Source organism: Rhineura floridana, chromosome 14 (genome assembly GCF_030035675.1).
Source record: "Rhineura floridana isolate rRhiFlo1 chromosome 14, rRhiFlo1.hap2, whole genome shotgun sequence".
NCBI classification, from domain to species: Eukaryota; Metazoa; Chordata; class Lepidosauria; order Squamata; family Rhineuridae; genus Rhineura; species Rhineura floridana.
The window spans coordinates 22,604,819-22,628,237 of NC_084493.1; the positions used below are offsets into that span (position 1 = coordinate 22,604,819).

Sequence of the window (23,419 nt, forward strand, 5' to 3'; positions counted from 1 at the left end):
TCCAATTTGGTTCACACTTAAAGGTGAATCTCCCCAATTTGTACTTTCCAAAACAATATGCAAACCCAAACCCTGCCACCTTTCAAAATCCACACAAAATCCAAATTTTGCAATGCAATTCTCTAGCCAAATCATGTATAAAAAATGAATATGCTGGGGCAAAGCATGAAGAATCATTCATATATTATTGAAAATAACATGCATTTTGTGAGGGCAAATTGCTTTGCAAAAAGATGTGACCGCTGGAAACTGCAAGCTGCAATATGATTTCTACTGTTACCTACAATGGTTGATGTTGCGATTGTGATTTAGGCAGAGGAGGCTTTTGCTGTGGGCTGAAGGGTGGTGCCCCTCAGAACCCCCTCAAACTCCAGAACCTGAGTCCATTCTTCCTTGTCCCTTCCCTCACACTACAATAATTCACTATCTGCTCCCTAGGTCATCTTGCTTAGAGACAGTATCACTGTGGCCAGCTTTCATTCATTGTGTGTATATAAGAGATAAGTAGAAGATATAGCAAAACTATCCTATGCAATCTACTTAGAAGTAAGTCTCCTGAGTTCAGTGGGGCTTACGTAAGCATGCACAGGATTGCAGTCCTGTATTCAGTCCTTAAGTGTCTTTGCAAGGGAGGAGGATGGAGAAAAAACCATAATTAGTTTCCTGGCTCCACCCACCATTAGCTGCCCTTCCCTCTGCTCCACCAGCCCCAATGGGCAACACCCTCCACTGGATTTTTGTTTGGCTTTCAATAATACCTTTGAAAACGAGATTTTTTATGGTTAAACTATGCACACGCACATACATGAATAAGTGTTTGAAAAATGAAGCTGTCCATATCACAGAATGAGGACTGAATATTAAATTAGCAAACAGTTGCCTTATTTTTTTTTTTAGCACTTAAGACCACAATCCAAATACATATAAGTAAGCTCACACCCAGTCTAGATTCTTACCACTGGCCAGTACTAATGAAGTATCTGAAACTCAAAATCAGTTGTTTGTAAGTTGAATTGAGAAGGTTTGCAGTTCACAAATGTAGAATGAACTGAGACTTTGTTCCAACAAACTTTAATAGTTTTGCTGTTCAAACAGATATTAATTCAGAGTTGATTTATATTTTTTTAGTATGACTAAGCAGCCAGACTCCGCCATTTTTGTACATGCTCAGACACTTGCTGCAACCTTTGACTTTTTGTAGGAATTGAAAGACTCCCATTTGCAATGAATAGGCATGCAGAACATTGCTCAACTATAGAAAATAAAGCACATGCAAAAACAGCCAATCAGAGAACAATATGTTGCAAGGCATATGGTTGGAAAATTGCATATTATAAATGCCACATTCCTGAGATACAGTTTGGTTTCATGCAGTGGTGGTTGGTGCTCATTGAGACTGGTGGAGCGGAAGTCATGGAGCTCAAGAATAGGTGGATCCAATGGTAGGCAGAGCCAGCTAATTGTAGCTTTTTCCTTCTCCTCCCTGCTGACTTTGAAAAGGGCAGCAGTGAAAATACGGAAGAGGAAGAAGATAAACTGACACTCCTGGATGTAATCAGGAAGGTAGGCAGGTGGCAAATGGTTGAGGGCAGGCTAAGGTTGGTGGGGCAGTGCCCCATTCACCCTAATTGACTAGCCTCCACTGGTCTCATGCATTTGCTAAAATTGAATTTGTAATGTTGGGTTTGTAACTCTGTGAGCAAACTGCAATCTCTGATGGGCTAAATTCACCCATCATTAGTCAGCACCTGTTTGGAGGCTTCAGTCACTTTCATCTATCTTGCCATATGTACACACCCAAATCTCTCCCTCCTCTACCCCCTGCACCTGAATGATCTCAGCCACAGAAAATATGCAGGAAATGAAATGACTCTTTCAATATATTCTCTGCTGAAAACAATGGTATTGAGATGGAAATTTTAGGAATCCAACTTCAGCACTTTCAATCAAGAAACTGCAGAAGTTGCACGTAGTTTACATAACCTCCTTTATATTAATGCCGTTTGGGCTGGATGCAACAATCATAGTGATGAGACACTACTAACTTTTTTTAAGTGTATAGATTTACAGAAATGTAGGCATGCTGCTTTCCATTCTGAGACAGTCACACAACCACAAAAGGCCGCATGTCAACTTTGGGATATTCCATCATGATTTGAGGTACTTTAATGCCACCTTTGAGTGTCTGATCCACACTATTCCCCATCTTTTCTGCCTTATTGAGATGTGTGTTTAAGTAAGATTTTTAATAATGGGAATCACAGCATTCTTTGCAAATATGAAGAGAAAGCCAGATCAGCTTCTTTGCCCTTGTGAAAGAAGCATAAATATTAATACTGTCTCACAATCCAATAATATATAAGAATTGTTGTTGTTGTTTTAGATAGAAATTATAAAATCAATGCTGCTTCTCTGCTACTCCACATCCAAAGCATTAAAACGGATTGCTCTTGGAAGAGATCCACACATTTCTGACATTCGGCAACAGCTATATTTATTAGAAAACAGGAAGAGCTGCTACTTTCACTGTCCAGACTCAATATTTTTTATTATTATTTATGGAAGAATTTAAATCCCACCTTTCCACTACACTCAAGGTGGCATACAGAAAATGTATAAAAACTATTTTAGAAAATTTTAAAATGAGCTGTAAAGAACCCAAACAGCCCTTTTACAAGACAACACAGTTGGCAGAGAAGTATTTGAATAAATGGCAAAAAACCCATGCCCTCCAATCGTGAAATCCCTAATCCAAGTCCTTAGGGAACAGAACCTTCGAGACTCAGCATATCCGTATACTAGGATAGCCCTCCAAACCTGGTGCCCTCCAAATTATTTGGACTATGAGTCTCATCATCCCTGATCACTGGCCATGCTGGCTGGGGCTGATGGGAGATGGAGTCTGACAACTTCTGGAAGGCCACAAGTTCCCCATCTTCAAAAGAGCCATTGCCTAGCAAGGGCACAATGTAATGTCCAGTTTATTCCAAATCTGCAGGATTTTTCAGACTCACACTAAGTAGGCTTACTAGAAGTTGATGCATGTGTCTGATGCGAATGGAATTCACAGCATCAGCAGAACCACTAGACCAACACAAACAAAATGTAGTTCTCAACTGGGGCCTCATAGAGCAAATCCTTAACATATCAAAAGTCAGTTCCTCTGTGTTCAATGGAGCTTACTCCCAGGTAGGATGTAACATATACCACAAGGTGAAGGAGAGGTTTGTTAATAAGACACCACCCATGCATCTTTAGGAAGGCAGGTAGCTCAGTGGCAGAACATCTGCCTTGAATGCAGAAGTCCCCAGATGCAATCCCCGGCTTTTCCAGGTACGGTGGAGAGAGACCCTTGTCTGCAACCCTATTGGCAGCCAGTGTAGACAATACTGAGCTAGATGGACTAATGGTCTGACTCAGTATAAGGATTTCTATGTTCCTAAGTAAGAGGGACAGTAACCTTGCAATGTAATCCTACACATGTCTCCCCAGAAGTGCAACAGTACCTGCTCTTGGCTAAGTGGATATGCTGCAGCCTGACTCTGCAATACCTTCCTTGAATCTTAAAACTGAAAAAATGAACACCACCCTTGGTGTCTTTTTAACTGAATCTAAAAATACACAGGTACCCCTGTGCAGTCAAGAGGGACGGGAAATTGATTTTGTTTGCCTGTGGGAGAAGAAAAAGAAAAGAAACCCCCTTCAGCACAATACTAAAACAGGGGGAGGAAACAGCCTTGGCTATCAACCCCCTGCAAGACATCTTTGTCTGGTTCCTGCTTTCATCAAAAACCCACATTCAAGAACAGAGGAGGAACATCAGCCCTCATCACAAGCAAGCTAAAAACAATTTGCTAGCTTTGTTTGGTTAACACAGATTTGGCTTGACATCGGAGTGCAACCAACTCTGGTTTCTGTACCAAGGCGACTCAAATCCAGCGTAGGTAATAGTGTTTAGCATCACTCTCATTTGCCTAATAATTTCTTCTGCTTAACCAGTGAATCAGAAGAGCTATACCGGAGAAGAACTAGGGAGAAATCTGGCCAAGGCAAAAGGGGCTGGAGGGGTTGGAGTGGAGCGACAAGTGCAGATGCTAATGAGCTCTGGGTCCCTTGCAGAAGTGTCAAGGAAGTGTCACAGGTAGTGTCAAGGGCTCAATCAAACGGCTTGCAGGTGTGACAGCCGCTCTCAGAGACAGCAAATGAGATTGAAACCTCAATTCTCTCTCAGCTGCCATCTCATGCAGCCACTTATGCTTAGGACAAGTGAATCCAAAATGAACCTGCTGTGGCCCGAGTAGTGTTTCACACTCATTTTGCACAGCGACACCCATCAGCTGAGTGTTTTTGATGTTTTCTGATTTTCCTTCTTGCAGAGTTGGCATTGGAGACAGTAACCTGTAAACTAGGGATAGGGAACCTGTGGCTAGGGATGGATGAATCTGCCCATTTCAGTTTCGCTCAGTTTCTCATTTTTCCAATCTTAAGTTTTGTTCCCCAAATTTGTGCATCGGTTTGCAGTTTTCTTAAAAAAAAAATCTCATGAAAATTCATCAGCATTTTAGATTTCTCCTAATACACAAATTTTACAAGCAATTTTCCCTAATGCATGTTATTTTATATGAATATATGCATTTTCGCAGAGCTTGGAAAAGTTACTTTTTAAAACTACAACTCCCATCAGCCCCTGCCAGCATGGCCACTGGAGTGGGCTGATGGGAGTTATAGTTCAAAAAAGGAACTTTTCCAAGCTCTGTATTTTCGTGCATGCTTTCTTCCAATATACCCATTATTTGGTTGGAGAATTGCATCACAAAATTTGGAGAAGTGTGCACTTCGAAGGACAGCTGTGGTTTGGCTCACATATTGTTTTGGAAAGTGCAAATTAGGTACGTTCATATTAAAATTCGAACCGAACCAAATTCCCCCACCCCTAACTAGGGTGCTCCTGATGTTGCTGACTCCCATCATCCCCGACCAATGCTGACTGGGACTGATGGGAGTCAAACTATGTCTAAAAGGCCACAGGCAAAAATGCATTACATTGGAATACAACTTGCTTGCAAAAATGTACACATTGGTCAAAACTGCATACAAAAATGTGTTTGATAGAAGAAATTCTCACTAAAGCTGATGAATTTTCATGAGGATTTTATTTAAAAAATCACAAATTACTACAGAAATCCAGCAAACTGAATTTAGGATTTAAAAAATGAGAAACTAAGAGAGCTGAATATGACAGATCCTCCCATGCCCAGGGGAAAATTGGGCATGATGGTCTCCGCATATAATACTATCTACAGGGGCTGCTCTCTCCCTCTTGCTCCAGTCTTCATTGGCTGCACAGAGGGAGAGGATGCAGCAATCAGGGATACTCTGTCTTCTTGCTCAGTTAGAGACAGCAGGTAAACAGGCAATGAGGGCAATCAGGAAGAGCCGGGGGGTGGGGTCCAAGGGTTGGCAGCAGCCCCCTATTGAAGCATGGGTCTTTGCAGATGCCCAATAATGCCAACCCCAGCGCCAGCCATATTTGTAAAGAAAAGGGATTCAACGTACAAGCAAAAGTAGCAAGCAGGAAATGCATAAACGGGTGGTTAGATATTCCCACTGGGATTGGCAGGGTGGAACTTTCCCCTTAATTTTGTATAAGTAGGCCACATGGAGACGTTTATAGTTCAGCAAACTTTTACTAAGGAATTAGGGCAGGCAAATCACAAAGCAAGTAAGGAAAAATAACTACTCTTTAAAAAGATAATATTGCAGAATGAAGTACTACAAATAAAACTTGTAGTTTTGGTTGCAATAAGCAACAACACACACATATAAAATCACACACCTATAAAAAAAATAAATTCAAATCCAATACAGATACCACCTGACATCACACTATTATCAGTCTTATGATAAAAGTAAGAAAATCTCAATTTCTACTTGCATTAAAATTAGATGAAAAGATACTAACTTAAGACAGAGATTCTGAAAAATTAGACAGTTTAGAAGCATCCTATATCAACAGTTTCTCACAGGAAGGGACGCTTCGGGAACATACCACTGATTTAAAGAGGCCACTTGGGACTTTCTTCAAGAATTAATTTGCATATCGAGAGCTGCCCACAAATCATTCAACTGACTTCATTCTGGTAAATGAAATGCAACTAGCTTTGCAACCACTGTCAAAAGACACAAAGGTCATACAATCACAACCCCAACTCTTGGCAGCTGGGCCTGGGCTTTTGCTACCATCATATCCCACACTTCTTTCACTGCACTCAAGTCTGACATTCATCTTTTGCAACATCCTGGCTTGTAAATCTTTAAAAGTAAAGTGTAGGGCACTTATTGTCAAGATGGTTTGATGCGTCTCCAAGAAGAACTGAAGCTCTTCTACTCTCTGCCAGGGGTGTAGTTGTACAGGGTCTCAGGGGGTCTTAGACCTCTTACTTTTTTGGGAGCAGTGTCTCTATGTCTCCAGCATCCTACAAGCCAATGAGCATGAAAAGGAAGTGTGTGAGCCACTGAGAAGAAACTTCTAACATGCATTCTTGTCCTTTCCTGCTGACTGAAGCCAATCAGAGTGAAAAAAGGTAAGAGAGCCACTGAGAGGACTCTTCTCAGTAGCTAATACACTCCCCTTGCATGCTGATTGGCTTCTAGGAATGTCTGTTGTTGTGGGAGAAGGCACATGTGGGAAGGACTGAGGAGTGTGAAGATGATGACAGAGAGCAAACAAGTGAGGTGGCATAGCATGACTACCATGAAGGGACCTTGCACTTCTAGATTTGCCACTACACTATTGCTCTCTGCCCATTTGCTAAACCAACACTAAACCAAACCATGGCTTAGTATGAACGAGTAAGCATGCTGGTGCACAGCAGGAAAATCATAGCTGTTGCACTTCTTCTTGGCACTTGCTATTGGTTCGCTAAGCCATGGTTTGGTTTAATGATACACCCAAACCTGAGCTTGTGGTTTGTCTCCCCCAAACAAACCATTATACAAACATAATACCACCATACAAATCTATGGTGCGACCATATTCGGAATATTGTGTACAGTCCTGGTCACCTCACCTTAAAAAGGATATTGTAGAGTTGAAAAAGGTTCAGAACAGGGCAACCAGAATGATCAAAGGGATGGGGCAACTCCTCGATGAAGAAAAGTTGCAGTGTTTGAGGATTTTTAGTTTAGAGAAAAGGCGAGGAAAAAGTGACATAATAGAACTTTATAAAATTATGCATGGTGTGGAGAAAGCCGATAAAAGTCTCTCTCTCTCTCTCTCTCTCTCTCTCTCTCTCTCTCTCTCTCTCTCTCTCTCTCTCTCTCTCTCTCTCATAACACTAGAACTCATGGACATCTAATGCAGCTGAATGCCAGAAGATTCAGGACAAATGAAAAGTACTTCTTCACAAAGTGCATAGTTCAGCTATGGAACTCACTCCCACAAGAGACAGTGTTGGCCACTAAATTAGAGGACTTCAAAAGAGGATTAGACAAATTCATGGAGGACAACCATATCAAAAGCTACTAGCCAGAATGGCTATGCTCTGCCTCCACAGTCAGAGGCAGGATGCTTCCGAATACCAGTTGCTGGAAACCGTGGGGGGAAGGAAGTGCTCTAGTGTTCAGGTTCTGCTTACAGATTTCCCAAAGGCATCTGGTTGGCCACTGTGAGAACAGGATGCTGGACTAGATGGGCCATTGGCGTAATGCAGTAGGCTTTTCTGATGTTCTTTATGTTCCTAACAGTGAGAGGTAAGCCAAGAACAAGCTTTGTCTACAGCTCATGGCTTGTCTGGAGTGAGACAAACCACAAGGCTTGGTTCAGACATCATGCTACTGGTAGCATGGCAGACACAGGAGCAGGGCAGAAGTGAAGTGGCTGCCATTTTCTCAGTCCGCATTAGCACACTTGCTTGTCCACACTAAGATATAGTTGTGGCTTAGAGTTACGTGCAAACCATGCCCACGATTTTAAAGGCAAGTGCATAACAAGTCCATCATCAATCTCCGAAAACACCTCCCAAGCCCAACAGGCTCCAGCTGTATTTTAGCTCCACATACAGTGAGTCAAACAGGATGCAATGGCAATTCCACAGTCTTAAATTGATCTTTTATCTGCTGTTTTGTGTGTGTGTGTGTTGAGGGGGTATTTATAATTCTTAAACCTTGTAAACCACCCTAGAATTAATTTTTGCAAAAGGCGCCAGGCCAAGACTTTCCTCTTCTCCCAGGCATTTTAGCATGTGTTTTAAAATGTTTTTATATTGTTTTAAATTTTAAAATTGTGTTTTAAATTGTTTTTAAAATATGTGTTTTAAGTTGTATATTTGTTTTAATATTTTTGATTGCTGTAAACCGCCCAGAGAGTTTCGGCGCCAGGCCAAGACTTTCCTCTTCTCCCAGGCATTTTAGCATGTGTTTTAAAATGTTTTTATATTGTTTTAAATTTTAAAATTGTGTTTTAAATTGTTTTTAAAATATGTGTTTTAAGTTGTATATTTGTTTTAATATTTTTGATTGCTGTAAACCGCCCAGAGAGTTTCGGCTATGGGGCGGTATACAAGTACAATAAATAAATAAATAAATAAATAAATAAATAATCCCACTTGGCTGCTTCTCATGTTCCTAGGCACATGCATGCAACTGCACCATGGAAAGATTAAGGTGTCATGCAGTGCCTCACCTACCATTTCACACGGCAAAGAAGCTTATTTTGAGCTGCTGATTAATCAAGCTGCTCGTAAGACAGCAGATGGAGCAGACGTCCTCACTGCTGCTCCAAATGGCAGGACTAAAACCAATGGGTAGAAATGGCAAAGAAGCAGATTTCAATTCAACGTTAAGAGAAAAATCCATAACGGTAAGAGCTTTTTGGCAGTGGAACAGCCAGTCTCGGTACTCTCCGGCATTGAAGATATTTAAAAGACTGGACAGCCATCTGTCAGAGGTGCTGCAGCTGCATCCTGCATTGTAGATCCTGCATCAAGCAGGAAGCTGGGCTAGATGATCTCCAAGGTCCCTACTAACTCTAATGAGTGTAAATAATGCTTTCTAGCTTATCTTTCATCAAAAGAACAAAACACCCTCTTAGTTTGTGAAACACTGCAGGACATACTATTGCAGAGTAAATCCCCCACAAAAAACACACCTCTCAATTTGCAGTCAAGATGAACCTCCTTAAATTCCTCCCTCCATCCCAAATCCAGAGATAAATTACATCAGAAGCCGGATGCTCCATTAGCTTGAACACAGGTGAGATGAGCTTTTGAATATGTTTATACTTTTTTTAAAAAAGGCATGAACTGCTCTGTAAACCATTTAGAGGGTTTTTTTACAGTCAAGTGGTATATGGAAAAAAATGGACTGCTTTCAAGTCGATTCCGACTTATGGCAACCCTATGAAGAGGGTTTTCATGGTAAGTGGTATTCAGAGGGGGTTTACCATTGCCTTCCTCTGAGGCTGAGAGGCAGTGACTGGCCCAAAGTCACCCAGTGAGTTTCATGGCTGTCTGGGGATTGGAACCCTGGTCTCCCAGGTCATAGTCCAACACTCTAACCACTACACCACACTGGCTCTCCAAGTGGTATATACATTTTTAATAAATTTAAAAATACAGCATTAATACAGCACTCTTGTGGGCTTCCCATAAGTATCTAGTTGACCACGGTGGGAACAAAATGTTGGACTCGGTGGGCTTTTGGTCTGATTCAGTAGGGCTTTTCTTATATTTAGATAGCTGGGGTTCCATTTAGATCTCATATCACCTCTATTGTAAAACAGCCACATTTTTTGCCAGTTTGTTTCCAGGCCCAATTCAAGACTGGGACCAGTTTACTTGCGAGACCATCTTACTCCATATGTGCCCATTCAATCACTTTGATCTGTGGAACAGGCCTTGTTACAGGTGCCACTTAATGCCCGCCCCACACTTGTAAGAAATTGTGCTTTTAGTGTGGCAGCACCAGCTCTTTGGAACTCCCTGCCTATTGACATTAGGCAGGCTCCTTTGCATTCACTAGAAAAGACAATAATGCTGGGAAAAAGAGAAAGGGGGAGGGAAGAAGACAAAGGCCAAACAAGAGATGGCTTGATTCTATAAAGGAAGCCACAGACCTGAACTTACAAGATATGAACAGGGTGGTTTACAACAGATGCTATGGGAGGTCGTTGATTCACAGGGTCACCATAAATCATAATCAACTTATTTATTTATTTATATACTGCCTCATAGCCAAAGCTCTCTGGGCGGTTTACAACAATTGAAAACATTAAAAACTAGTATTCAAATTTAAAGCCATTGAAGACACATAACAACAACAGGCTCCTTCGCTGTACTCTTGGTGCCTGCTTACAAATTTTGTTTAGGCAAGACTATCCATATGCATAGCTGCTGATGCATTTTAATGTTTTTTTGTCTGTTGCTATTTTTAATTTGTTTTTTAAATGTTTTGAATTTCTTGTTTTTAACTGTTTTATCAATTATTTTAATGTATTTTGTAAGAGATCCAAGGTGGGGTGCAAACGTTTATTTATCTATTGCTTTTCTTCATAGAAATGAACCCAAAGTGACATACAATAAAAAGCTTAAAACCAATATAAAACTAACACAACTAAAAAGTTAAAAATGCACATACATGGATAAGATGGATAACAACCCTCCCCCTAAAAGAGGCTACATTGTCAAAAGCCCTCAAAAAAATGTAAAAGCCAACTGCCTGGGAAAAGAGGAATGTTTTTGTTGGGCACCTAAAGATAGATAATGATGGCACCAGGCATGCCTCTTTGGGACAGTGTTCCATAAGCAGAGGGCCACCACCGAGAAGGCCTGTTCTCGTGTCACCATCCTCCATACCTCCCTTGGAGGAGGGGCACAAAGAAGGGCCTCAGATGCTCAGGTTGGTTCATATGGGGAGAGGAAGTCCTTGAGGTATTGGGGTCCTGAGCTGTATAATGTTTTATAGGTCAAAACCAGCACTAATTGGTAGTCGGTGCAGTTGTGCCAAAGTTGGTGCTATGTGCTCAGACCATCTTGCCCCGGTGAGCAATCTGGCTGCTGAATTCTGCACTAGGCTGCAGTTTCCTAACTGTCTTCAAAGGCAATCCCACATTGCAGTAATCTAGCCGAGAGATTACCAGAGCATAGACAACAGAAGTCAGGCTATCCCAGTCCAGATTGGGTCATAACTGGCCACCAGCTGAAGCAGATGAAAGGCACTCCTCACCACTGAGGCCACTTGAGCTTCAAGGAACAGTAATGGTTCCAGAAGTACCTCCATAAGTTGCCATAAAAGGACTCCATTCATCCTTTGCCCTGCCTCCCCACCCCCAAGCTAGATCAAAGGCAGCACACCATTCTCTCCTGTAATGCAACAGCACAGAGGACTCTAATTTTGTCCACTTTGCTCATTTTCTCCCAACCATCCCCATCTGTCAAGGAGAAAGGTGACAATGGTGTTGGGGGCGGGGATTCCAGGGGAATAGTCTTGCCACCTCCTATCAGCCTTGCAAAGCAGCCTGGAGCCACAATGGGTTGCTGACCTGGGTGGGAAACAAAGCAGAGCTTGAAACAACTTCAGGGCCTGTTATCCTGAGCTATCAGATAATGTAACCATTAGGTGGCAGTTGAGAGGAATGTGCCTGCAGGTTCTCTGACATTCTGATCACCATCTTCCAAAGCAGCTACTTTACTCCCAACTTAAGCATGGAAAATGGAATATCGGTGGACAGCAAAAGAGGTTTAAAGATGTTCTTAAAGCGAATCTAAAAAAGTAACATGAACATCGAGAACTGGGAAGTCTTGGCCCATGAATGTTCCAAATGGAGGTCGGCTATTATCAAAGTTGCTGTGGACTTTGAAGAAGCACAAATACAGTGTGAACGGGACAAACGGGCCAAGGGGGAGCCATGTCAAACAAATCCTCATCGCAACCATCTTCCATCTGGAAACCTATGTCCTCACTGTGGGAGGCTGTGTAGATCCAGAATTGGCCTCCACAGTCACTTACGGACCCAGTGTTAGAGACCTTATCTTGGAAGACAATCTTACTCGGCCACAAGTGATCGCCAATGATGAAACAGGCAGTTTCTCCGACGTTCGTGCCAACTGGTATTCAGAGGCAGATTGCCTCTGATCATGGAGGTAGTACCTGGCCATGACAGCTTGCAGGCACGGATAGCCTGGTTCTCCACAAATTGTCTAAATCTGTTTCCAAGCCATCCAAGTTGGCGGCCTCCATTGCTTCCCTCTTCCACAGCCTCAATGACCTCTTCATGCACTGGCTGCATACATACACACCAGACATTTAAAGCACATTTCCCTCCGCCCTCTCCAAAGAATCCTGGGAGCTGTAGTTCATCCCTCACAGAGCTACTTCCCAGCCCCCTTAACAAATGACACTTCCCAGGATCCTTTGGAGAGGGCGGAGGGAAATGTGCTTTAAATGTCTGGTGTGTATGTATGCAGCCAGTGCATGAAGAGGTCATTGAGGCTGTGGAAGAGGGAAGCAATGGAGGCCGCCAACTTGGATGGCTTGGAAACAGATTTAGACAATTTGTGGGAACTGTAGTTTAAGGGTGTTGAGAGATATTAGGAGATCTGCAGTTCCCGGAGATCCCTGGGAAGAGGATTTGACTGTTAAACTGCACTGGGAATGGTAGCTCTGTGAGGGGAATAGGGGTCTCTGAACAACTCTCAGCACCTTTAAACAAACCGCAGTTCCCAGGATTCTTTGGGTATAATACTGCTTTCAATGTATAGTGCACATGGGGCATCTCTCTCAACCTAGCCTACCTCATAGGGCTGTTGTGAAAATAAAATGGAGAGGAGGAGAACCACCGCTGCCACCTTGAGCTCCTTAGAGGAAAGGTGGGCTATAAATGCAATAATAAACAAATAAACTAGGCTGCTGCCCTTTGAGCATTGTCCTGCCACCAGTGTTGAATTAAGATTTAACCTGCTAGCCTGACCCACTTTTTCAAGTGGAAATTGATGGGGTTGGGGGCAGACACCATCTTTTCCTTCCCCTTAGGCAAAAAAAAATATCTTAGCCTAGTCATGAGCTTCCCCTTCTATATTTTTTTTGTTCCCAATTGGGAAAAAATCTCACATTTCTAAAAGTTTTTCTTGTGGCTCGTTGAGCTGGCTGGCATTCAGATTTCGTTTCAGCCTGCTGCAACCAACTGTAATATCTCCCATGTCATTTTAGAGATGCTCGGCCCAGTCCTTGAACATGCTGCTGTCATTTTTTTGATCGATAGTATAACACTTTGGACACCGTTGTTGTTGTTGTTATGTGCCTTCTAGTCGATCACGACTTATGGCGACCCTATGAATCAGCGACCTCCAAGAGCATCTCTCATGAACCACCCTGTTCAGATCTTGTAAGTTCAGGTCTGTGGCTTCCTTTATGGAATCAATCCATCTCCTGTTTGGCCTTCCTCTTTTTCTACTACTTTCTCTTTTTCCCAGCATTATTATCTTTTCTAATGAATCATGTCTTCTCATTATGTGTCCAAAGGATGACAACCTCAGTTTCATCATATCATTGGAAAACAAAAAGCATGGGAACATAGAAAGTTGCCTTATACCAAGTCAGGCCATTCGCTCAGGATTGGCCACACTGACTAGCAGCAGCTCTCCAAGGTTTCAGACAGAGTTCTCTCCCATCCCTACCTGGAGATACCTTGAGGATTGAACCTGGGACCTTCTGCATGCAAAGCAGATGCTCTACCACAGAACTACAGCCCTTCTTCTTAAAGGAGATTAAATAATCCCATTCATTTTTAACCCACACTCTCCAGGGGTGAATCAGAGACTCAAAGGTGCTGACATTAACTCAACTTGATGAGTGGGGAGGGGACTGTCTTAACAAACCTCTCTTCCATCTTGGGCTATATATGGGGTTCCCATAGCAGGATGGTGGCCTAGATGGGCCACCGGCCTGATCCAATAGGCTCTTCTTAATCCATGATTAATTTATTATGGCTGCAATTCTATTCATGCTTTCCTGGGTGCAGGTCCCCATTGGTCACTGATAATTTCAGAGCAGGGCTAGCCCAAGACATTTTGTGGTCTGTGGCAAAGATGGTTGGTGCCCCCATCCTTCAGTGTACAGATGCCAGCTGGACTGGCAGTTGAATCTTACTTCAACACTAATAATGGAACTGCGTTTTCCACTACAGCTGAGCAGAAGGCTAGCTTCAGGGGTGGCAGGTCAGGCCAGATAGCAATGTGTGCCCTGTCTTCCAGTAGAAGGAAATGGCTGGGGAAATAGTTGAGGGGGGGTGGCACTTCCCCCAACTATCTGCTCCCAAGATAGCTGCCTGACTTCATCTCATGCAAGGGTGAACTGGGTGCAAAGGGGAAAAATCAATTTTCAATGCAATAAAATAAATTGTATTTATTTATGGGGGTCCATAGCTTTCATCAGATTCTCAAATGAGTCTGTCACCCAAAAAAGGTTCAGAACCACCACTCTAATAGTAGAGCTGGCCCCTGCTTCAGGGTAAACATGCATAAGACTGGGCTACATGTTTTACTGTTTGTTCATTTTAGTCAGTGACACCATGCGCTGGGATAGGACAGAATATATGATCAAACCATCTAGTCTAGTGTCCTGTTTCCAATAGTGGCCAATCAGATGCCCCCTGGAAGCCCAGGACATGAAGACAACAGCCTTCCACCACTTTTTATCTTCCAGCAACTGATACTTAGATCAGCAACTGATACTTCCAACAACTGATACTTTATCTTCCAGCAAGTGATACTTACCGCTTCTGAATATGGATGTTTTGTTTTACTGCTGCAGTTTATACAGCTCTTTCTCCTCCATGCATCTGAGGAATCCCTCTTCAGAGCCACCTAAGCTACACTATGAATCCCATAAATTAATGACACGTTGTATAAAGTAATACTTCCTTTTCCTGAAATGATTGATACTAGCTTTCATTTGACGACCTCAAGTTCAAGTACGATAGAGGAAAGAAATCCACTTTGTCCATCATCTGGCACTAGTTTATAGATCTCTCTCTTGTCTCCCTCTGGTCCTCTTTTTCCCTCAGCCTGTGTCACAAACAGTTTTGCGGTCTTTCCTCATAGGGAAAACACCTTGATCGTTTTCTTGGTAGCCATTTTCTGCACCTTTCCTAGCTCTACAAGGTTAAGTGGGAACGGGCATGAGAACCACAGATGTATTAAAATAGATTGCAGATTTTAAAAAAACTAGGGCAAGGCAAATTATGCATCAGGGTGTCCAAGGCTCCCAAACTTCAAACCCATTACTTATGGAAGGGATGGGGAATCTGTGGCCCTCCAAATGCTGTTGGGACTCCAGCTCCCTGACCCTTGGGACGTGCTGGCTGGGGCTGATTGAAGCCGAAGTCCAACAACATCTGGAGGACCACAGATTCCCCGTCCCTGACTTATGAGCAGGAAGGTAGACTAGGGCTACAATCCTATGCACCCTTTCACAGGAGTAAAGACCCACTGAACACAACAGGTTTCATTTCCAGGCAGATATGCATAAGATTGCCCTGTAGATTCTCTTGAGTCGCTCCCAGTTGTGTGATAACAAAATGCCCCTCTGGCAACTCACAGAGCTTGGAAGTGCCACAGAGTATAACACTCTAGGGTGGAACTGGACCCACAAAAGAAAGGGCTCTTGGGACAGAGCTGTAAGTGGATCCAGCATGGCATAGTGGTGAGGGGGTTGGGCTACAACTCGGGAGGCGTGGGTTTGAGCCTCCACCTAGCCATGAAACTGACTGGGTAACCTTGGGGCAGTTACCATCTCCAATCCTAACCTACCTCAGAGGTTGTTGTGGTAAAAAGCTGAGGAGGGAAGCCATGTATGACACCTTGAACTCCTTGGAGGAAAATTCAATAAACAAATAAAAATATGGAGGAATGGGTGTGGGCTGGTAGAACAAGCCATTTAAAGGCTTCCCTTTTTCTACAAGCCTTTTAAGTGGAGGGTTTTTTTTATCCTAGTCTGTATCTGTATTGGATTTGAAACTGGTTTTAATATGTGGAATTGAAAAGGTTCAGAAAGGGGCAGCCAGAATGATCAAGGGGATAGTGACTTCCTATGAGGAAAGGCTGCTGCATTTGGGGCTTTTTAAATTGCTTTTTAAAAATGTGTTTTTAAATTTGTATATTTGTTTTTAATGTTTTTAATTGTTGTAAACCACCCAGAGAGCTTCGGCTATGGGGCAGTATATAAATACAATAAATAAATAAATACATTGTTTTTAATTGTTTCTACACAGGAAATTGTTTCCCGTTTGTATTGTTGATGCTTTTCACTGTGAAATAGGGTTGCCAGGCTCAGGGCCTGAGACTGATCCTGTATCTTTAGGAGAAGAGAAAGTCAGCCAAGTGCAGGTGTTCTTGCAACACTGTATTGGGAAAAACCACAAGGTGGAATTCTCCCTCCCCCCTGCACAACTTTTACAGATACAAAAGACCTATTATTAGAGACTGGGCCTGGCAACCAAGAGGTCTTCTGCATCTTTTAAAGTTGTGCAGGGGAAAGGGAGAATTCCACCTTGTGGTTTTTCCCATTATAGTGTTGCAAGAACACCTGCACTTGGCTGAGTTTTCTCTTCTCCTAAAGATACATGATCAGTCTCAGGCCCTGAACCTGGCAACTCTACTGTGAAATCAATCTGCGATATGTTGTGGGAAGCAGTTCACAAATGGAATAAAATTAATGAAATGACATGTAGTGACAGCACAGTCAAAGGTGCAAGTTTCTTCTCTTGTTATAGCCTCTCAATTAATGTCCTGTTCTGTGTTTATGCGGAAAAACTAATCAAAGCAAAGAGGAGGAAACAGAATTCTACACTTTGGGAAATACAGGATAGTTGTAGGGCTGATGTCATCTATTTCACCTAAGTTGTACAAAAGAATGCAAAAGAACCACCTGCACAAAAACCAGGTGTTTGCAATGTAATGATCTAGCTGCCTGCTACAAAATAACAGTCTTCCTCTCATTATTTTGAGAACTGCTGCCAAAAAGGTAGGCTTACTTTAAAAAAACCAGACATTGGCACATATAAGACATTATCTAAAGCGACAGGACTAACATTAACAAAACAGAGAAACACCACTTGACTGTTTGCTTTGTAAATCTCACTGGTGCAGAAGCTCCAAGAAGCAATTTTAGGCTGGAATCTCTCTCACACACATCCTAGGGAATAAGTCCCCGTTTAAAATAAACCCCTCCTCTGGTGCAAACAAATAAATCTGAACGCAGTGGGACTTACTTCTGAGCAAACATGCTTAGAATTGCACTGCTAATATATTCCAAAATAAGGAGGGTCACTTGCAAGGTTTGTAACGCCAGAGTGGGGAACCTTTTTCAGTCCAAGGGCTGCATCCCCTCTGGGCAACCTTCCAGGGAGCTGTATGCCAGTGGTGGGCAGGCCGAGAAGAAAAAGTGGGTGGGGCCAGAAGGAAAAAGCAACAGGCACGGTTTTACCTTTGCACAGTAGACACACGCCACATGCATCCCTCCACCCAGAGAAGTAAGAGACATTATCCAAGATCAAGGGCACACTCCAAGATCAAGGGCATGCTCAAAGAGGGTGCAAAGCAGTGAGGGGTAACCTCTGGGGGAAGGGACATAACCCAGGGGAGAGTCCCAAAGGCCAGATAAAGATGTATGGAGGGGCCCATTTGTCACCTGACCCAGTGTGGCATAGTGGTTAAGGTGTTGGACTACGACCTGGGAGACCAGGGTTCGAATCACCACCCAGCCATGAAGCTCACTGGGTGACCTTGGGCCAGTCACTGCCTCTCAGCCTCAGAGGGAGGCAATGGTAAACCCCCTCTGAATACCGCTTACCATGAAAACCCTATTCATAGGGTCGCCATAAGTCGGGGTCGACTTGAAGGCAGTCCATTTCCATTTTCCTGTGGTTAGCCACCCCTATTTTAAGTTGCGATGTGGCCTGTGGAACCCCTTACATGTTCAGTCAGCTGTGTACTGGGACACCGAGACAGTTGCAAGCAGTGACTGAAATGGCAGAACTGGCTTCCCAGCAGTGGCAGCTGGTGGCTCTATGTCAGTGGGGCAGTGGAATCCACGCCAGGTTTTAGTTCAAACTTTGAAGGAGCTAACCAAAGTGCTGGAGCAGATTCTACTGCCCACTGATATGGAGCCACTAGCCACTCCTAATTCCCAGTCTGATGGCCTTTCCTCAGTGTGTGCCAGCTCAACCAGATACTATTAACCTGGCCACTGGTCCCCTAACTCCCTTCCCCCAAAGGCTTTGCCTTCCTTTCTGTCTAAGCCATACAACAGTGGTGTGGACATCTATGCACAAATGTGTCTGCAATGGCAGCAGGAGGCTCCATGTCAGCGGGGCAGTGGAATCCACACCATGTTTTGGTCTGAACTTCCAAGGAGCTGTCCAAAGTGCTTCAGCAGGTGATCTATGGTCCTCCAGATGATGCCGGACTGCAATATCCATCATCCCTGATGACTGGTCATGCTGGCTGGGGCCAATGGGAGGTTGCAATCCAAAACATCTGGCAAGCCATTGGTTAGCCATGCCTGGTATAAAAGTTAAGGCTGCATACACACCACACATCTAAAGCGCATTTCACCACTATCACATCACATCACATCACATCACATCACATCACATCACATCACATCACATCACATCACATCACATCACATCACACACACACACACACACACACACACACACACACACACACACACACACACACACACACACACACACACACACACACACACACACACACACACACACACACACACACACACACACACACACACACACACACACACACACACACACACACACACACACACACACACACACACACACACACACACACACACACACACACACACACACACACACACACACACACACACACACACACACACACACACACACACACACACACACACACACACACACACACAAGGGAACTGTAGTTTACTCCTCACAGAGCTACTATTCCTAGCACCCTTAAACTACAGTTCCCAAGAATCTTTGGGGGGGTGTTTTACATGTGCTTTAAATATATGGTAGATACATCATCTCAGTACATGTTGTGTCCTGAATTTACTGAATCAAGGATCATTGGACAACCCTGTGTTCCAGAGCAATGGGAGAGTGAGGGGAAAAAATCTGCCCATTTTCTCTACCTCATGCTTAATTTTACAAGCCTATATCGCATCGCCCCCCAAAGTGTAAATTTAAAATGTCCCAGCACCTCTCCACTTTATTTTCTCTGAAGCTATTGTGTAAGCCGATTGTAATTAAAATCAACATAATAAAGCCTGGCTCTTGATTGCACTAAATCATTTCTCATTGATTGCAACATATTACATACATATTTAATGGAAGAAAGTTTGCCAGCCACCAGTTAATTCGGAACATTTGTTAGCACAACCCCTGTTGCCCAAGTACTTGAAAGAAATTAGCAATGAAGTTCATTCATTCATTCAACAACCACCTCTCCCCCTCAGATTCCCACTTCTTGGAGCTAAGAGAGCTTTTCTTGCAATAAATAAAGTCATAATTAGTTACTCTGTTTTAAAATCAGAACTTTAAAGAGACATTCCACGATATACAGCACATCCCTATGCTGGAAACCGTCAGAGTAGGATTTCAGGACAGAAGTCTGGGCTCTCACAGCAGAATGAGTCGCTCCCACAGACACAAACAGCAGGACTGGATTAGCATCTGAAGACCATTCAGTCCAAAGTCTACAATTACCTAACTGACCCACTGGTCTTTAATTCTATGAAGGAGACTCCCCTTGATTCGTATGCATCCCTGGCAAAAGATACTGCAATGCAAAAGACAGGTGCAACAATAGGAGTCCCTTTTGTCTTGGATATTAAGACGGTTGGGACAATGGCAGGGGAAGAGATTTCCAGGTGAATCCGCAGCTGCAATCCTAACCACACATGCAGGCGAATCCCACATGTTTACTCAGAACCAGAAACATGTCCCATCGAGTTCAAGGAGGCTGCTCATTCCAAGAAGGAAAATCTACACAGGTTTTGGAACCTTATTAGGAAGTAAGCATCAGTGAACACAAGGGACTTGCTTCTGAATAAGCATGCCTGTGATCCAGCTGTGGAAGTAATGACTCTGGCCCACCTTTGAGGCTTGGCAGTTGGTGCATTGGGTGTTAAAAAAAAGGGGGGGAGGCATTTCCCAATCAACTTGTCCTTTTGTCCACATGCATATTATTGTCATTGTGCATGTACATCTTATTTTGTTGCCAGGATGCGCCTATTTTTCTGATGCCAGAGGATGGAGAGGTTGCTTTTCAATTAAGAAAGAAAGAAAGAAAGAAAAAGTGGGTTAAAGTGTAAAAGTTTAGCAGCTTCTCCCAGCAACGTCCTCTAAGCACCTGAGGAAACCAGGGCCAAGAGCAGCATCCTCAGGATAAGAGTTTGGAGGCAGACTTCCACAACCCCACTCATCAGAATGAGCAGCAGGGTCCTCAGAGGCAGCAGAGAAAGCTTCACACAATTTGAAGTAACAAGTAAGCAAAATAGAACATATCACCAGCCAAGGCTGGAAGCCCCTTTTAAGTAAGCAAAGTAATACAGGGTTCTCGCCAGTGTTAGGTCATACTCAGAGTAGAGCCACTGACCTTAACGGACACACCTGATCTAGGTCTATTAATTTTACCGAGTCTGAGTAGGGCTTAGCGGGCTACTGCAGTCCATACATGACCGGCTAAAGAGGGGAACCTTCTTATGATCATGAAATCCAGAGTCAAACAGGTTACCCGACTGCATCGTTGGGGGGGAGAGGAGAGGGGTTCGCCCAGTTGGTGTTACCTGAAATCGCTGTAAGGGTGGATGATCCAGAAGCCGGCGGACTTAACCCTTTCCTGCTCTCTCTCCACGGCCTTTTGGCTGCCAAACATCCTCAAGGAGAATTTGTTGACCCCCGGTTGCAGCATGGCCCCGAACTGTCTCTGCATAAAGCCGGCCTGGTCCAGCCTTTGCTCGTCGTCCGCGGAGATCTGGTCGCCCCCTTCTCCTTCTCCTCCTCCTCCCGCTCCTTCAGGACCCCCACCCCCTTCGACTTTGATGAAGGCGGAGGGTTGAGGCGGCGCGTCCCGGGGAGAGGAAGAGGAGGAGGCCGCCGCCCCCGCCGCCGGGATAGACGCGGGGGGTCCTTGCTCGGTCTCGGAAAGACCCGGGGGGCTCCGCTCCTCGCCGGGGGACGCCGCTTCTCCCTCGCTGCCGATCAGCCGGCGCTCCTCGCCCGAGTCGTGCGGCTGGCGGCTGGTGAGGGACGAGAGGCTCCCCTTGAAGCGCCGGCAGTCCCCGTTGGTGCTGCTCTTGGCGCTTATCCGGCAGCCGCTGCCCCCCGACGCGGAACCAGCAGCGGCGCCAGCCTCACCGATGTCCACGAGGCCTCCCCCGGCATCCCCACCGCCAAGCCTCGACGGCTCTCCTGCCCCGTACCCGCGAGCGCCCCCTGGCGCCGCCGACGGCAACGGCTTCAGCTTAATGCTCTTGCGACGGGCGTCCTTGTCGCCGCAGCCTCCGTTGCCGTTGCCGCCGCCTCCTGCCTCTTCGTCCTCCTCGTCCATGATCGACGCTTTGGGGGCGATCTGTGGCGGGAGGCTGTACAACCGCTTGCGCATCGACGGGGGCAGCCTGGCCATGGCCGCGCGCTCGGGGCGGGGAGAGTCTGGATGTAGGAACGGGAGGCGGACAGTAAGGGAGGCTTGGAGGTCGGAGGCGGGGGGTGGGGAATACCTTGTCTTTGCCCCTCCCCCAAGCACCGCCCGGGTCAAGGACCAGGAGGCTGCTAAGGTGGGCTCTTCCTCATCTCCTTAGGCAGACGGTGAAGATGGCCATCCTTTCTTCGGGGTTGCGCCCCGTTTAGAATTTAATAATACCGTTTAGAATTTAATAATAGGAATTTTTTAAAAATGGGTGGGGGAGGCTCACGAGAGAGGAAGCCCCTCCGCGTCCTCCCCTTCCACCCCCCTCCTGGGTCTGAACTGGCGGAGTCCCTCCTCGGCTGGCCGGCTAGCTCGCGTCCCACTGGGCCACTGCCGTTGTGACCCTGCCGTCCGCCTGCCGCACAGCCCACCAGGGCACCGGGCAAGCCAGCCACCGGCTCTTCAGTGCCCGCCTTGACATCTTGGCGGCGATTTCCCGAGGCAGCCGGGCAGCCGCGTCCCCAGCAAAGCAGACATAATCGAGATCACAACGAGGAGAGGAGAAAAGACTGAGGCGGAGGCTGGCCTCTCCAAGAAGCGGGGGGGGGACTACCACCACCCCGTCCAAAGAGGAGCCGAAGCCCCGAAGCTGCCTCGTTGCAACTCCCCGGCCTCGACGCATCCAGCGCTGGAGCTTGGCTTACATCACTGCTGCCGCTGCTGCCATCCCTTATTCCTCATGCAGCAGCTACTGGTCCTGGGAATATTCATGAAGCCAGCTGATCCGATTGGGTTGCCATAGGAGCCACTGCTGTCAATCGGCTCTGCCTACCTGAGCTGGCAGCCGGGCTTCTTAAAAGGGCAACGCCTTGGAGGACCGGGAGCCGGCTGGTTAGGTGTGCGGGCTTTCGGCGCTGGCTGTGGCTGTTGCATCTCGGCGGATGTCCTGAGCTGTGCTGGAAGAAGGAGGGAGCGGAATGAAATCCGCAAGCCCCCGCACCCCTCCCCATGACAGCCAGATCATCCGATCTCCCCACCCGCTTTATCGTTCTTTTTCAAAGCAATCGTTAAGGATGCCGGTGCAAAAGGTAAGCGAGTTGATCCCCCTCCTCAGAGAGTAACCCACATGACCGTTTGGGTTTTAATTTTTTAAAATAAACGCAGCACACATCTCCGTGACCCTCCAGAGTTGTCCTTTGCTGCCTGAGAACTGCAGTCAGATGTATGCAGCTGGGACGAGATATGGGAAGATCTGTCCCTTTGGGTTCAGCCCCTTTCTCATTTTTCCTCTCTTAAATTCTCCACATTTCTGCAGCAATTTGCATTTTTTTAAAAAAAAAATCCTCATGAAAATTCTCCATCATTTATAAACACATTTTTGCATGCAGGTTTGACTAATGTACACATTTTTGCAACCAATCTCTCATCACATAATTCATACCTGTATGTTACACTTTCCCCTAATATACCAATTTTTGTAAACATTAGTTGATTGGAGAACTGCATTGCAAAATTTGGATAAGTGAGCATTTTGAAAAGTGTCTGCATTTCGGTTCTCATATTGTTTCAGAAAGTGTGAATTTGATAGTTTTGGCTTGAAATGAGAACTGCATCAAATTTCTCACTCATCCCTAGCTGGGACTAAGAAGCCGTATCAAAGAAAGGGGAACTTACTTCTGGGTAAACACTTGCAAGCTTATTGGCACTCTAGAGCAGCCTTTGCCAACCTGGTG

The 23,419-nt window shown here is 44.9% G+C and overlaps 1 protein-coding gene across 1 annotated transcript in view; it reads right to left on the bottom strand.

Annotated features, from left to right (window-relative positions):
- HCN4 (hyperpolarization activated cyclic nucleotide gated potassium channel 4) overlaps nucleotides 1-21,913 on the bottom strand; it is a 157,088-nt gene extending 135,175 nt beyond the window's left edge. Inside the window, exon 1 of the mRNA XM_061595464.1 lies at nucleotides 20,845-21,913. Coding sequence (XP_061451448.1) covers nucleotides 20,845-21,683 — 839 coding nt within the window. The 5' untranslated portion in view covers nucleotides 21,684-21,913. The remainder of the gene's footprint in view (nucleotides 1-20,844) is intronic.
- Nucleotides 21,914-23,419: the final 1,506 nt, after the last annotated feature.